The sequence below is a fragment of the Artemia franciscana genome, chromosome 16 (genome assembly GCF_032884065.1).
Source record: "Artemia franciscana chromosome 16, ASM3288406v1, whole genome shotgun sequence".
In the NCBI taxonomy this organism is placed as follows: Eukaryota; Metazoa; Arthropoda; class Branchiopoda; order Anostraca; family Artemiidae; genus Artemia; species Artemia franciscana.
The window spans coordinates 5,856,564-5,871,706 of NC_088878.1; the positions used below are offsets into that span (position 1 = coordinate 5,856,564).

Genomic DNA, 15,143 nt, shown 5'->3' on the forward strand with positions numbered 1-15,143 from the left:
AAAGCCAGAGACACAAAAGTGTGAATTACAATCTAACTGTTACCATCTATTTCGCTTTAGCTATAGATGGAAGCATAGGTGAATAAGTTGGGTTAAATTAAGTTTATTACTTTTAAATTAAGTTTATTTACACTTGGTTAGCATAACCAGCCACATGTTAATTTGAAACTTCATGGGCTGCTACTATAAATACTTCTGCTCTGACAATTTTAAACTAAATAAAAAAACAAATTTTTCCAACTGAAAGTAAGGAGTAACTTAAAACTTAAAATGACAGAAATTATTACATACATGAGGGGTTTTGCCCCCTCGTCAATACCTCACTCTTTACGCTAAAGTTCAAATTTTGTTCCTATTCTTGAAGAATTATACTGAATCACAAAGGTCGTTTAGTTAGAATAAATAGCTCTTTTGAAATTGCTAAAAAAAACTTTAGCATAAAGAGCAAGGTATTGACAAGGGGGCAACCCCTCTCATATCTATATATATATAAATAAGTTGTCTGTCCGTTACGCCAGATTATATCTTATCTATATATAAAAATGAAACTAAACTGAAAAGCAAACTGAAACTAAAAATATAGAAACTGGGAATTGCATAAATATTTCTATATATTTTGACAATAGATTAAAGTAATTCGAAAACCTTTTAACAAATATTTATAATTTTGAGGTTTATTATAAATTGTTGAGTGTTAGCATGCTTGGCACGTAAAATTTTTTCTAACAGTCAATGTTAGAATGAACACTGACAAATTGAAAAACATTGAAAAAGATAGAATGTTACCAAATCCTACAACAGAAGAAACAGCCGAGGAAGCTGCTCAAAGAGCTAATGCCAAAAGGCTTGCGGCTAAAGAACGCAAAACCGCGCAATTAGATGAAGATCAACCTGGACAGCGAGAGTCAAAACGTATCAAAACTGAAAATGATAGCAATGATGATTGGGTTTGGGATTTTGACTTGGATAAGGTTATCATGCCTACCAGATTTTAGTTAAAAAAACAAAGGTTCAGCGATATGTATTTACATCTGAAAAATAAGGAAGAAAAAGAAAACTGAAATTAAAAATGTAAAAACTGGGAATTGCATAAATATTTCAAAATATTTTGACAATAGATTAAAGTAATTCGAAAACCTTAAAAAGATACTTAAAATTTTGAGGTTTATTATAAATTGTTGAGCTTTAGCATGCTTGGTACGTGAAGATTTTTCCAACTGTCAATGTTAGAATAAATATTGAACGACAGAAATTGCTATTGCTATATGTCACTTGGTTAATACCAAGTGCCATAAAAAGGTAAAAAACTAAAAAGAAAAAAAAGCTAAAAAAACTATAAAAGCTGCAAAACTAAAAAAATTAAAACTAAAAAAGAAACTATATCTATATCTATATATATAAAAATAAGTTGTATGTCTGTTGACTGACGTCATGTTTGTGTGTCGACTGATGTTATGTTTGTCGACTGACGTCATTATGAGGATTGAGCATTATTCCGTCATGAAGTTGTTTGTCGACCGACGTCATGTTTGTCGACTGACGAAATTACAGACCGGGACACCGGGACACAAAGGACGACCGGGAAACAGGGAATATAAATGACGAACGGGACACTCAAAGAGAAATTACAGACTGGGACACCGGGACACAAATAACGACCAGGACACAGGGACACAACTACAACGGGGACGCCGGGGGGCACAGGGGGGATATATAAATGACAACCGGGACACAGGGAATGTTCGATTAGCCATCACCATCAACAAAGCTCAAGGGCAATCGTTAGAAAAATTCAGTATAGGTCTGAATACGGATCGTTATCCCATGGGCAATTATTATGTTGCATGTTCAAGAGTTGGTAAACCTGACAATTTATTTATATGGACAGACAATGGAACAGCAAAGAATGCTGTATATTCGCAAGTTTTACGTAGTTAAAAAAATATATATATATCTATCTATATTCACAAGTGGGACACAGGGTCACAACTGCAATGGTGCGTAACTAATATGGCGCGAAAAAAGCTAAAAAAAAGAAAAAACCTAAAAAAAAAAAACTTTAAAAAAGAGCAAAAAAATAAAAAAAAGGTAAAAAACTGAAAAGAAAAAAAAGCTAAAAAAAATAAAAAAAGCTGCAAAACTAAAAAAAGAAAAACTAAAAAAGAAACAATATCTATATATATATAAAAATAAGTTGTTTGTAGGCATGTTTGTTTGTTTGTGGGTTTGCATATGACGTCATTATAAGTATACAAGGTTTTGTAAATGACGTCATTATAAGATGACACTACAGACCGGGACACCAGGACACAAATGACGACCGAGACACAGGGAATATACAACTACAGCGGGGACGCCAGGGGGCACAAGGGGGTATATAAATGACGACGGGAACACATCTATCTATATTCACAGGTGGGACACAGGGACACAACTACAATGGCGCGTAACGACTTACGCGCGCGAGGGGGCTTGGGGGGGGCGCGAAGCGCCCCCACCAACTACGTGTTGGGGTGGCGCGAAGCGCCACCCCAACAGCTAGTATGGAATAAATTCTATTTGTTCTAAGTTTTGATGTTGTTCCTTACTTTCAGTTGAAGAAACTTGTTCTTTTTATTTAATTTCTGATTGTTTTTAAATAATGCTGGGAATATGCTGGGAAATAATGCTTCATGGAAAAGTCCCTTCTTCCATGGAAAGATCCTCTAACCGGACCCCTCCCCCAAACCCCCGCAGAAAAACATCTCCCCTGAAACTGTATGTATACTTATCAATAACCAATACTATATCAAACAGTTCGAGGTAACGAACTGTAGTAAGGAGCAACCTGGTTCAATAGTAACCAATAGTAACCTAAAAAATGGAATTTTGGTACCAATAGCTACATCAAAAGAATCGCATTTTAATGCTGATTTTAAATATATAAGTTTCATCAAGTTTAGTCGTACCCATCAAAAGTTACGAGCCTGAGAAAATTTGCGTTATTTTAGAAAATTGGGGGAAACACCCCCTAAAAGTCACAGAATATTAACGAAAATCACACCATCAGATTCAACGTATCAGAGAACCCTACTGTAAAAGTTTCAAGCTCCTATCTACAAAAATGTGGAATTTTATATTTTTTGCCAGAAGGAAGATCACAGATGCGTGTTTATTTGTTTGTATGTTTTTTGTTTTTTTCCCAGGGGTCATCGTATCGACACAGTTGTCCTAGAATGTTGCAAGAGGGCTCATTCTAACGGAAATGAAAAGTTCTAGTGCCCTTTTTAAGTGACCAAAAAATTGGAGGGCACCTAGGCCCCCTCCAACGCTAATTATTTTCCCAAAGTCAACGGATCAAAATTCTGAGATAACCATTTTATACAGCGTAGTCGAAAAACCTCATAATTATGTCTTTGGGGACGACTTACTCCCCCACAGTCCCCGTGGGAGGGGTTACAAGTTCAAAACTTTGACCAGTGCTTACATATAGTAATGGTTATTGGGAAGTGTACAGGCGTTTTCAGGAGGATTTTTTTATTAGAGACAGGGGTTGAGAAGAGGGGGATATACTGGGGGAACTTTTCATCGAGGAATTTGTCATGGGGGAAGAAAATTTCCATAAAGGGAGCGCAGGATTTACTAGCATTACTTAAAAAAAACAATGAAAAAGTTTTTTTTCACCTGAAAGTAAGCAGCAGCATTAAAACTTAAAACAAACAAATATTATTACCCATATGAGGGGCTCACCTCCTCCTAATACCTCGCTCTTTACGCTAAAGTATTTTTAGTAATTTCAACTATTTATTCTGCGGCTTTTGTGATTCAGGGGTCATTCTTAATGAATTGGGACAAAATTTAAGCTTTAGTGTAAAGAGCGAGGTACTGACGAGGGGGCGAACCCCCTCATATATGTAATAAAAACATAAGAATACAAAAGTTCTTTACGTAAGCTAATTTATAAGTTACGTATATCTTTTACTTATAAAAAGATTCGTAAAAAATTAAAAGTTCTAGTTGCCTTTTTAATTAACCGAAAATCGGAGGGCAACTAGGCTTCCTCCCCCACTCTTTTTTCTCAAAATCATTCGATCAAAATTATGAGAAAGCCATTTAGCCAAAAAAAAAATAAATAAATATACAAATTTTGTTTTAATTATTCCTCTGTGGAGAGCCTAGGGATGAAACCTTTTAATTGGCAGTGAAACAAATATAGAATTTTTTTAACTGGGTATTTTGAACACATATACAGTGTCCATTGTCAGTAGTAAAACTAAAAGAATTGTATTGATAAACAACTCTAAAAGAGCGTATTGGGTATAAATTTATACCCAATGCACTAATTACAAATACTATATTGCTCTTATTTTTTTTTAACGCAACAGCATAAGCAAGTCTCCTTGACTTTTTGGTTGTTGTTCATTAGATTCATCTGACATATCAGGTGGACAGAGGTCAAAGCTCTTAGGTGAGACCTCAGTAAATTATCATGAATTGAATTCAATCCAAATTCACCTATATCTCTGTTTATGGAATTATTCTTGAATAGAATTTTTTTTTAATTTTGAATGATTCCCTGAAAATTTGCTTTAAACCTTGGTCCCATGAAATCAAAGAAACATTTTCAAACAAAATAAAAAGAATGTGAATAATTATAAATATGTACTGATAAAGCCAACATGAAATCTTCAGGTTTGGAATTTTGCTTTAAGGACAATGAAATAGGATTATGATGTAGCAATAATCTCATTTTTAAATTCTGGTTAGTATGTCCCAAATAAGAGCTTCCAAAAGTACATGGGATTTTATCAACCCCACTTTGTTGCTCTACAGAAGTTCAATCCTTTCCATAATATAAAAAAACTAGCCAAAGTATTACTTCCTCTTAAAGCTACCTTTGAACCATTATTTGTAAAATTCTTTAAAGTTTTTAACTCAGCCCTGGAACATATGGTAAAGAATAAAAAAAATCTTTCTTTTCAGTTACTTCCAGGATAGTTAGAAAATTCTAGAAATTTGTTTCTTTTTTTGGAAAAATTCTCGTCAATTAGCCAACCTGGGTAATGGTTACTTATTAAAATATCTTTGAACAACAATAATTCCTCCTCAATGAATTTTGGAGAGCAAATTCTAAAAATATGGTCAGTTAAGGATATGATTAAACCAATTTTTACTTGGTGAGTGTGACCAGAGAAGAACAACAAAAATCTATTATTGTTAGTAGGTTTTCTGTAAATTTTAAAATCCAAACTATTTTAAATTCCAGTCTGGATTTGAACCAGATGAACCAGAAACAAAAAGGTCAAGGAGATTTGATTATGCTGTTGCATTGAAAAAAATAAGAGCAATAAACTATATGTAATTAGTTTATTAGGTATAAATTTTGTTTATTTTTATTAATGTCTTTTAGTTTTATTGCTGATGATGGACATTGTATATGTGTTCAAAATATCCAGTTAAAAAATTTTTTATTTGTTTCACTGTCAATTAAAAGGTTTCACCCCTATTTTTAACTGTTATATTTTTGTCACATAAAAAGGGAAGTGGAATTTTTTAACTTCCATTCAAATGAGCCTTCTCACGTCATTCCAGGGCCACTGGTTTGATACAATCACCCCTGGGGTAAAAAACAAATGACTTTTTTTTGGATTGTTACCCTATAACTGTTTCTTGTAACCTGAACAAAGTGTTTCAATATCTTTTTCTTCCTTTTTGTAAATTCTAATGTTAAGTTTAGGACAAACCAGTTTGGGTTTCAGACAGGTTTTGGTTATCAGCATACACATAAGGTTCTTTCTTCTCTTCTAGCCCAAGCTTCAAAATAAGGTGATGGCCTGTATATACATGCTGTTGATTTGCCAACGCCTTTGACTCTGTTGTGCACCCTCAAGCTCTTTTTTCTCTGGTTTCAAATGTTACAACTTTTCATTTACTTATCTATTAAAGAATTGGTCTAAAAATTCATTTCTCCATTTAAACCAGTGATGGTCTTTATTTAAATTTTCCAATCAAGCAGTTTGTGGTTACAAACTGTAGTAGGGAGCCACCTGGCTCAATAGTAAATGAAACTCTAAAAAACGGAATTTTGATACTAAGAGCGCAGACGTAAAGCACGGAAACTAGTTTTTGATATGGATTTATCCCCCTTTATTTTTAAACTGTGTGTTTCTAACTTATTGAATAATCTTCTGAATACTGGAGAATTCTAATATGTAACACATTGCTTATGTGGATGACATTCTTTTAATTGGTCATAGTTTCCTTGCTTTTAGTGTTAATGCTTCTTCTAGATAAACGCTAAGTTGTCAAAATTTTCCTTTCCCTTTTTTTGAATTTATTAAATGACTAGGAACCTTGATTACAAGTAATTTAAGGTTGTTTCGTTTTCATGTAGTTTCTGGTGCTAAGTCTAAGCTCAAGATTGGGTATTCAAAAATAAATGCTAACAGGAGTAGATATAACCATAAAGCACACGTGAAACTCTACATGACCTACTGTGACCACTTCATCATATCTTTATCTGGTTTGTTTCAATTTTTTTCAAAAAAGATTTCTAAGCTCACTGCTCAGCCTATTTTTGGTCTTTGATATTTTTACTTTATTTGCCACCATGGCATAATAAAAGAAAAATTGTGCAGAATTTTAATGCTCCAGATATAACAGCAAAACTGGCTCTGTTACATGAAGAGTTGTCAAAATCTGCTATCTTGAAGTTTCAGCAAATTCATGGTCTTATCTCATTTTTTGTTCTAGCTAAGTTTTTTTTGTCTCTTTATTAATGTAATCCATTACTCCACTTTTGCCTTGTTGTTTATAATGGGTTTAAAATAAATTATGATCACTAATACATCACTTGAGTGATTTTTTATGATCTTTCCAAATTTAATGGGGCTAATGGCTTCTAGTAAGAAATTTTATTTTGAAACCTAAAAGGGGCTCAAAACAGCTGATAGTAGCCAAAGGTTTAGAAAGATGTTTCTAAGAAAACTGTCCAGTGAGAAATGATTGATATTTGTTGCTAGTTCAGGAGCAGTATAGTAATTATTATTTTCATTAGTCTTAATAGCAAAATGTTGCTTCACAAACAAATTTGCAGAAATTTCTAAACAGAGCCTAAATCCCCTCAGAAATGATGTTGCATCAAAATATTACATCATTTTTGAGGAGATTATGGCTCTGTTAAATCAAATCCTGCAAATTTGTTTTTAAAATCAAACAGTTCGTGGTAACAAACTGTAGTAAGGAGCGACCCAGCTCAATAGTAACCAAAACTCTAAAAAATGGAATTTTGATACCAATAGCTACATCAAAAGAATCGCATTTTAATGCTGGTTTCAAATATACAAGTTTTATCAAGTTTAGTCTTACCCATCAAAAGTTACGAGCCAGAGAAAATTTGTGTAATTTTAGAAAATAGGGGGAAACACCCCCTAAAAGTCATGGAATCTTAACGAAAATCACACCATCAGATTCAGCGTATCAGAGAACCCTACTGTAGAAGTTTCGAGCTCCTATCTACAAAAATGTGGAATTTTGAATTTTTTGCCACAAGGTAGATCATGGATGCGTGTTCATTTGTTTTTTTGTTTTGTTTTTTTTCCCAGGGGTGATCGTATCGACCCAGTTGTCCTAGAGTGTTGCAAGAGGGCTCATTCTAACGGAAATGAAAAGTTCTAGTGCCCTTTTTAAGTGACCAAAAAAATTGGAGGGCACCTAGGCCCCCTCCTGCACTAATTATTTTCCTGAAGTCAACGGATCAAAATTCTGAGATAGCCATTTTATTCAGTGTAGTCGAAAAACCTTATAACTATGTCTTTGGGGACGAATTACTCCCCCACAGTCCCTGTGGGAGGGGTAACAAGTTACAAACTTAGACCTGTGCTTACATATAGTAATGGTTATTGGGAAGTATACAGGCGTTTTCAGGAGGATTTTTTTGGTTGGGTGGAGGAGTTGAGAAGAGAGGGATATGCTGGGGGAACTTTCCATCAAGAATTTGTCATGGGAGAAGAAAATTTCCATGAAGGGAGAGCAGGATTTACTATCATTATTTAAAAAAAACAATTAAAAAATAAATGTGAAAAAGCTTTTTCAGCTGGAAGTAAGGAACAGCAATAAAACTTAAAACAAACAGAAATTATTACCCATATGAGGGGCTCACCTCCTTCTAATACCTTGCTCTTTACGCTAAAGTATTTCTAGTAATTTCAACTATTTATTCTACGGCTTTTGTGATTCAGGGGTCATTCTTAATGAATTGGGATAAAATTTAAGCTTTAGTGTAAAGAGCGAGGTACTGACGATGGGGCGAATCCCCTCATATATGTAATAAAAACATGAGAATACAAAAGTTCTTTACGTAAGCTAATTTATAAGTTATGTAAATCTTTTACCAATAAAAATATTTGTAAAAAATTAAAAGTTCTAGTTGCTTTTTTAATTAACCAAAAAATCGGAGGGCAAATAGGCTTCGTCCCCTGCTCTTTTTTTCTCAAAATCATTTGATCAAAATAACGAGAAAGCTATTTAGCAAAAAAAAAAAAATATGCAAATTTCGTTTTGATTATTCCTCTGTGGAGAGCCAAAATCAAAACATGCATTGATTCAAAAACGTTCAGAAATTAAATAAAAAAAAACAAGTTTTTTTTAACTGGAAGTAAGGAGCGACATTAAAACTTAAAACGCACAGAAATTACTTCGTATATGAAAGAGGCTGCTACCTCATCAATGCCCCGCTCTTTACGCTAAAATTTTTTAGTGTTTTAAAAAAAAGAATTGAGAAAAAGAGTCAAACTTTAGCGTAAAGAACGGGGCGTTGATGAGGTAGCAGCCTCTTTCATATACGAAGTAATTTCTGTGCGTTTTAAGTTTTAATGTCGCTCCTTACTTCCAGTTAAAAAAAACTTGTTTTTTTTTATTTAATAACATTTTAAGGCTAAAAATATAATTTCCCTCAAAAGCAACTATTGAATTTGGAAAGAGCAGAAAAGGCACCAAGTGATGTAATCTATTTAACTTCACCCAAGGTAAATTATATGAAAATGAAAATATTAACCAGAAACAAGATGGTTCTTAGCCATTAGGCTCAAAAAAAAGAAAAAATTGAATATTTTAGCCAAGACTTCAATGCAAAAGAATAGAAAACAGATGAAAGTCTATAAATCAAAACAAAAAGACAAAATTCAAAGAATAGAAAAGGAAAACAACAGTAAACAATAAACCTAGCCATACTGTTGGCCACTAAGTCAATTATCATTACAGATTTTTTGTATAAGGCTTTTTCTTCTTCTTTTGGGCTTTGAAGTAGACCTACCAAATTCTCATAAGAATATATATAATACAGTAGGCCTAATAGACCCTTGGCTAACCAGATTACTGTTTACCAGGCATTATCTACCATGATGAATTATCTCACCAGTAACTTGTATAATCTCATCTTTGTTTGCCTACTTTTCAAAGTGCAAATAAGGCCAAGTTTATGGTGAGCCTAATTTTAGATTAAGCAAAGCCCTTAACTTCAGATTTGAACAGCATTTTTTAAAAAACAGAAAAAAGAAGTTTCTGGCATCTAGGATCCTAGGTACCAGCAACATGCACATTGGGAAGATTAAAAATTATCAGATGACATTTCAAATTAGAAAGTTGTAGCCTACATTATCAAATTTGGTATAAGCCTAGATTAAGCCCAACAGAGAAGGAAACACATTGAGAAGGAAATTTTTACTTCATGATATAAAGAATAATTATAGTTAACACATTTTAGTAATAAAAACAATGGTATAACCTTAGTATCTTAACCATAAAAAAGGAAACATGTTAAGAACAATTCCTACTTTTTAATATGCAGAATAATCTACACATTTGAAGCAACACATTTTGTAGGAAGAAAACCTTCATTTTCACTTCTTTCCTTGAATTTCTTTCTATCACAATTTTCAATCACATTTTTAAATATCTGTGTCAATTCTCTAAGTCTTCAAAAGCATTTATAAGCAAATGCTTAGATGCCATCTAACCTAACCAAACTCAACTGAAGGTAAAATTCTATTTTAGCTACTTTTGGCTATCTTGGAAATGGATTAGATTATGAAAATGAAAGTTTTAGGGATGGGTCTATAGACTAAAGTATGTCCTGGCAAGCTATTTTGAAGTAAAAAACTCTACTCTTTCCCCCTCTAGGGGGCCCTGACCTTTGATTACCTTTATAAAAAAAGAAACCTTGCAAAATAGACCTTCTGCTTAAAAAAAGTACAACAAAACTGTTTTTGACTTCACAGCTTTGCTCCATCCCAATTTATAAGGTTTTAAAAATCCACAAATACATTTTCTAAATTTTGGAAAGAAAACCATTGAATTGGCTCAAAATTATAGTCAAATAATAGGTGTGGCATTTTCAAAACTAAAACCAGGAAAAAGAAATTGATAACTGAAAATTAACATAAAATATTGTTTAGTCAAGATTTAAATAGCTTTTTAGGCCAGTTAGCTTGGTATTACTTTCCTGTGTTTTTGACCCTGGATTTATTACTGAAAGTTTCATTTTCTTAACATAACCCCTTTCTAAGATAGCCAAAAGTAGCTAAAGTAGAATATCACCTGACCTAATTTATCACTATTTGTCTAATGATATGTTTGCAAGAAAAATAATAAGGTGGTACCAATGGTGTTTAATAAGATATGCAAGCATTTGAAAGTGGAAAAATACAGTCAAATCCATGTTTATTTAAAAAAATGGTAAAATTCAAGTTAATTGACTTCTTGCTATCTTGGAAAGGGTTTAGGTTAGGAAATTGAAATTTTCAGGGATGGGTCTACAGGCTAAAGTATGTCCCAGGAAGGTATTTTGAAGTACCAACCTCCACTCCTTCTCCCTCTAGAGGGCCCTGAACTTTGATGACCTTTAAAAATATGTGTGTTATAAAAGTGAAACCTTACAAAATAGATCTTCTGCTTAATTGAAGTACAACAAAATTGTTTTCAGCTTCATAACTTTGCTCAATCCCATTTTATAAGGTTTTAAAGATATGCAAATAAATTTCCTAAATTTTGAAAAAAAAACATTGATATGACTCAAAATTCTACTCAAATAACAGGAACTGCATTTTCAGAGCTAAAGGCAGAGAAAAGGCAACTAGTAACTGAAAATTTAGGTAAAATGTTGTTTTGTCAAAATTTCAATAGGTATAGACCTGTCATGTAGGCAAATTTCAGGGCCCTTTAGAGGGAGAAGCAGTGGAGGTTGGTACTTTAAAATACCTTCTTGGGACATACTTTAGCCTGTAGACACATCCCTGGAAGTTTCATTTTCTTAACCTAAACCCTTTCTGAGATAGCAAGAAGTCAATTAACTAGAATTTTACCAAAAATTTGAATTGTAAAACAGTGAAAGAAGTGAAGATAAATTTTCTACCCCTGCAAAAGTGTCAACTTAGATTATTCTGCATATTATAAGCAAGAATTGATTACTGGTAATGTTTCCTTATGTACAGCTAGAGTCCTAGGCTTATATCAAATCAATAATTTATTTCTAAAATGTCATCAAAGGTCAGTATCCTCTAGAGAGGGAAGGAGTGGAGGTAGGTAGGCTACTTCAAAATATTCCAATGACGTACTTTGGTCCATGTAACCATCCCTGAAATCTTCATTTTCCTAGGCCATTTCAAATATAACAAAAAAAAGCTTATATAGAATTTTTTTTAAATGTCATTTAAATTCAAAAACATGTTTTTAGTAGGCCTACTCAGTGGTTTGCACATTATGGCAATGGTGTGGAAGAAAAAAATGTGTACTAATAAGTGCATTATGAAAATTACTATCTCTAGTATATTAATTGAGAGCAACTAAAGAGCATAAATTCGATCAAAACAGACCTTTATATCCTCAGGCGGAATGAAGTTTTCCATCTTGACAAATTTCGAAAGTCAAGGCTTGTGTTGTTATTTCAAATTTTGTCGCAATGACTATTTGACTGGACACCATTGGCATAATGAAAGTCGCTAATAAAAAGCCAAATTAAAAATATTCTAACAAGCAGAATTATTGCGTATTGTGGGTTGATTTATTTAAATAATACATTTCTTCATTGTATCTCCCCTATTCCATATAGTAGAAATTAAATTTAATCTAAACTGTAGGATTTATTACACTAATTTGCACTCTAAAAGATAAAATCATATTTGATTTGTCTGGTCTAAGCAACGCAATTTGAAATTGCAGAACAATATTCCGCAGTCTGTAATTTTGATTACGATAGTGTTTTTTTTCCAATTTTATGCGAAATAATAATATTCAATTCAAAATAGATTTTTTTTTTTTTTTTTACTGCATTACACTATTGTAAGTACCTTGGAAATTAATAAAAATCTTAAATTCAATATTTAATTATAAATAGTTTTGGAGTTTCTGTGGCAGCTTCTTACAAATAGAAAAAAGAACTCAGTCAAAATTCAACAAACAATTAACTGAAACATATTGCATCTGACAACAGGAGGATACAGTTTTTGTTTGGAGTTTCAGATGATTTTAGGAATCAATAGATTATTCACGTTTAAGGTTTTCCGAACGAGAGCGTTTCTATGCTTAGCTAACTAGCTATTTCTTTTTGTTTCGTTTTTTTTTGTATCTGCGCTCCAACGTTTTAACACTAACAAAAAGGTGAAAGTGTTTTAAGAAACTTGTAGATTTGAGACAATCTAGATAAATGCTACTACTTATATGTCCTTTACACTTTAATCTTTTGTAGCGATTTTCAGCTTGAAATACCTCCAAGGTTACTTATAATAATGATAAAGAAATCAAAGGTTTTTTAAACCTCTCGATCTCAAGAAACAACCTTCAAAAAGATTTTCAAAAAATAGCACTAGCCGAAAAAAGTGAAAAAATCCATAAAATGTTTTGCCAAATGTAATGTGTCAGACTTACCCTCTAATAATTTTTGGTTGAAAGGTAAATTAGTTTAAAAAAATATTTCTGCCACCCAGCGTTTCTATGGAAATCAAAATCAGTAATATTATTGAGATGCCATTTTCTGTTAATTGAGGATATTTCGCGACAATGGATCTGTTCAGACGCTGGACGGTGTCCTGGATTCAAGCTGAAACTCTTCCTCGGACAGATGGACAAGTTTTAATCTTAAACTTTATAATTATTGCTTCAGTAAAAAAAACGATTGAGTCATTTTTACTAAAACAACTCTTTTGAGGTTTGAAGGGTATATTTGCTTTTGTAAGGAATAGTACCAATAGATTTTAAAGTTCTTTCAGCACAATTTTCTAGCACAAGCTCCTTGATTGCGATCTATTCCGCTACAAATCAAATATGCTAGAACTGAACCCACAGTTAATTTTGGCCTTGCTACGCCTCAGACACTCAACACTCAGCGTAATGTAACACTAAAACGGTTTTGTTTTGTGTTGTTTATATGAAAGTTATTAGCCTAGAGCCATTTAAGTTAGAAAGCTTCTGAACGCCATTGTCGTCCAAACACCAATGACTTCTCAATTTAGTTGAAAGTCCCATTTTTTCTCAAATGGGAGTCGATGCACATATTTTTGCATGGATTTGGTTACTTGTGAAAACGCTACCTAAAGAAAGTTTGAAGGAAGAAAGGCTTAAAAAAAGCAAAACAAACGATAGCCTAGTGTTTTATCCAGTTAAAAATGTTAAAGTGTCGTATATTATCATGGATTAAGCCCTAGCGAATATTTGTGAAATCTCAGCTCCATCACCTTTCTTCAAAATGAAAATGGTAATTGGAGTTTGTTATTTTTTTCTTTGACTGAAACTGCATGTCAATATGTAGGCCTAACAATTGTAATTTGGACAAGTTTCCATAAACAATTTCAGAAATCTGTAATTTTTTTAAGGCCTTGCTGAATTCTAAAGCAAAATTTCTAGTTCAGGATATTTTTTGCCATCTTGAAAGGTAGTTGGTTAAACCAAATAAAACTGAGGAGTGGATCCACAGCCTCAATGATCCTCCTGAAAGGTATTTGGAGTGCCTGAACTCTGCTCCTCTCAATCCTAAAGGACAATTACTGTTTTTAATTTATGTTATTGACTTAAAACCTTGCTGAATAGCCTAGATCTTCTACTCAAATGTATTGTAGGGAAAAGTGTTTTAACTGTCATGCCATTACTCAATAGAATACTGATTTTAAAGTCTGTGAATATTTTTCAAAGTTTGGAAACAAACCTTTGGTATGGCTGAAAATTTTACTGAAGTAATAGGAATTGTATTTTTGATAGAATTCTAGTGCAGGGGCTGCTTGCTATCTTGGGAAGTAGTTGTGTTACATCAGTGAAACTTTAAGAATGACATCAAGGCCAAAAGTACATCCTGACAAGATAGCTTTGTGCCAAGTTACTGTATGAAGCCTTTTCTTTTTCACATGGCTTAGGAAAATACATGCTTCACAGTCATATTACCTAGCCTATTTGTATTTTGACAAAGAAAAACTATTTAGCCTACCCTAATTCTGGGTTTTTAAGCTCTTTTCCATTGGTTTAATTTAAAAATATAGGGTAAGACAACTAGTACTGGGTCACTTTGATCACTCTGCCTAATCTGGGACAGAATCTTTGATTGGATTACAAGATGTCCAATACTGGGACAATATACTTTAATCTTGGACACCCAATCTATACATTTTTCTGGGTTGCTTCCAAAAGACCTGTTGTCTTTTGTCACAGCATTGGACATGTTGCAATCCAACCAAAGATTCTGTCCCAGAATAGGCAGAGTGATTGAAGTGTCCATGTACTGGTTGTCTTACCATAGGCTAAAATTTGAGTTTAGGTGCTTCTTGCTATGTTGGGAAATAAGCTTATTGAGTATGGTGAACAAAACATTTAGGAATGAATCCAGTGAATATTCATTCAGAGTTCAAGGTTAAAGAACCTGTTCTGTATTGGTTACTATTAATTATCAAACCAGCAAGCTTTTTCAGTGAATTTTAATCCCTATAATGATAGTTAGATTTTGCAATATTTGGCAAAGGATTTTAGTTCCTAACCTAAATAAAATCATTGCCCAGTATTTCAATAAGTGAGTGATAATCCTATGACAATAATTACTGATTTTTATTGACTGAGTATTTATTTTTGCCAACTTTACTAATAAGCAAGCAGAAAAGGGGAGGTTTCTATAGCTATTGTTGTTGTAC

At 33.0% G+C, this 15,143-nt stretch overlaps 2 protein-coding genes across 2 annotated transcripts in view; one reads left to right on the plus strand and one right to left on the minus strand.

The window, feature by feature from the left end:
- LOC136036964 (mitochondrial fission 1 protein-like) overlaps positions 1 to 11,982 on the minus strand; it is a 65,648-nt gene extending 53,666 nt beyond the window's left edge. The window contains exon 1 of the mRNA XM_065719360.1: positions 11,850 to 11,982. Within this exon, the coding sequence (XP_065575432.1) occupies positions 11,850 to 11,882 (33 nt within the window). The 5' untranslated portion in view covers positions 11,883 to 11,982. The remainder of the gene's footprint in view (positions 1 to 11,849) is intronic.
- A 1,582-nt stretch (positions 11,983 to 13,564) lies between these two features.
- Positions 13,565 to 15,143, plus strand: part of LOC136036965 (serine/threonine-protein kinase N-like) — a 100,010-nt gene continuing 98,431 nt past the window's right edge. The window contains exon 1 of the mRNA XM_065719361.1: positions 13,565 to 13,726. Within this exon, the coding sequence (XP_065575433.1) occupies positions 13,718 to 13,726 (9 nt within the window). The 5' untranslated portion in view covers positions 13,565 to 13,717. The remainder of the gene's footprint in view (positions 13,727 to 15,143) is intronic.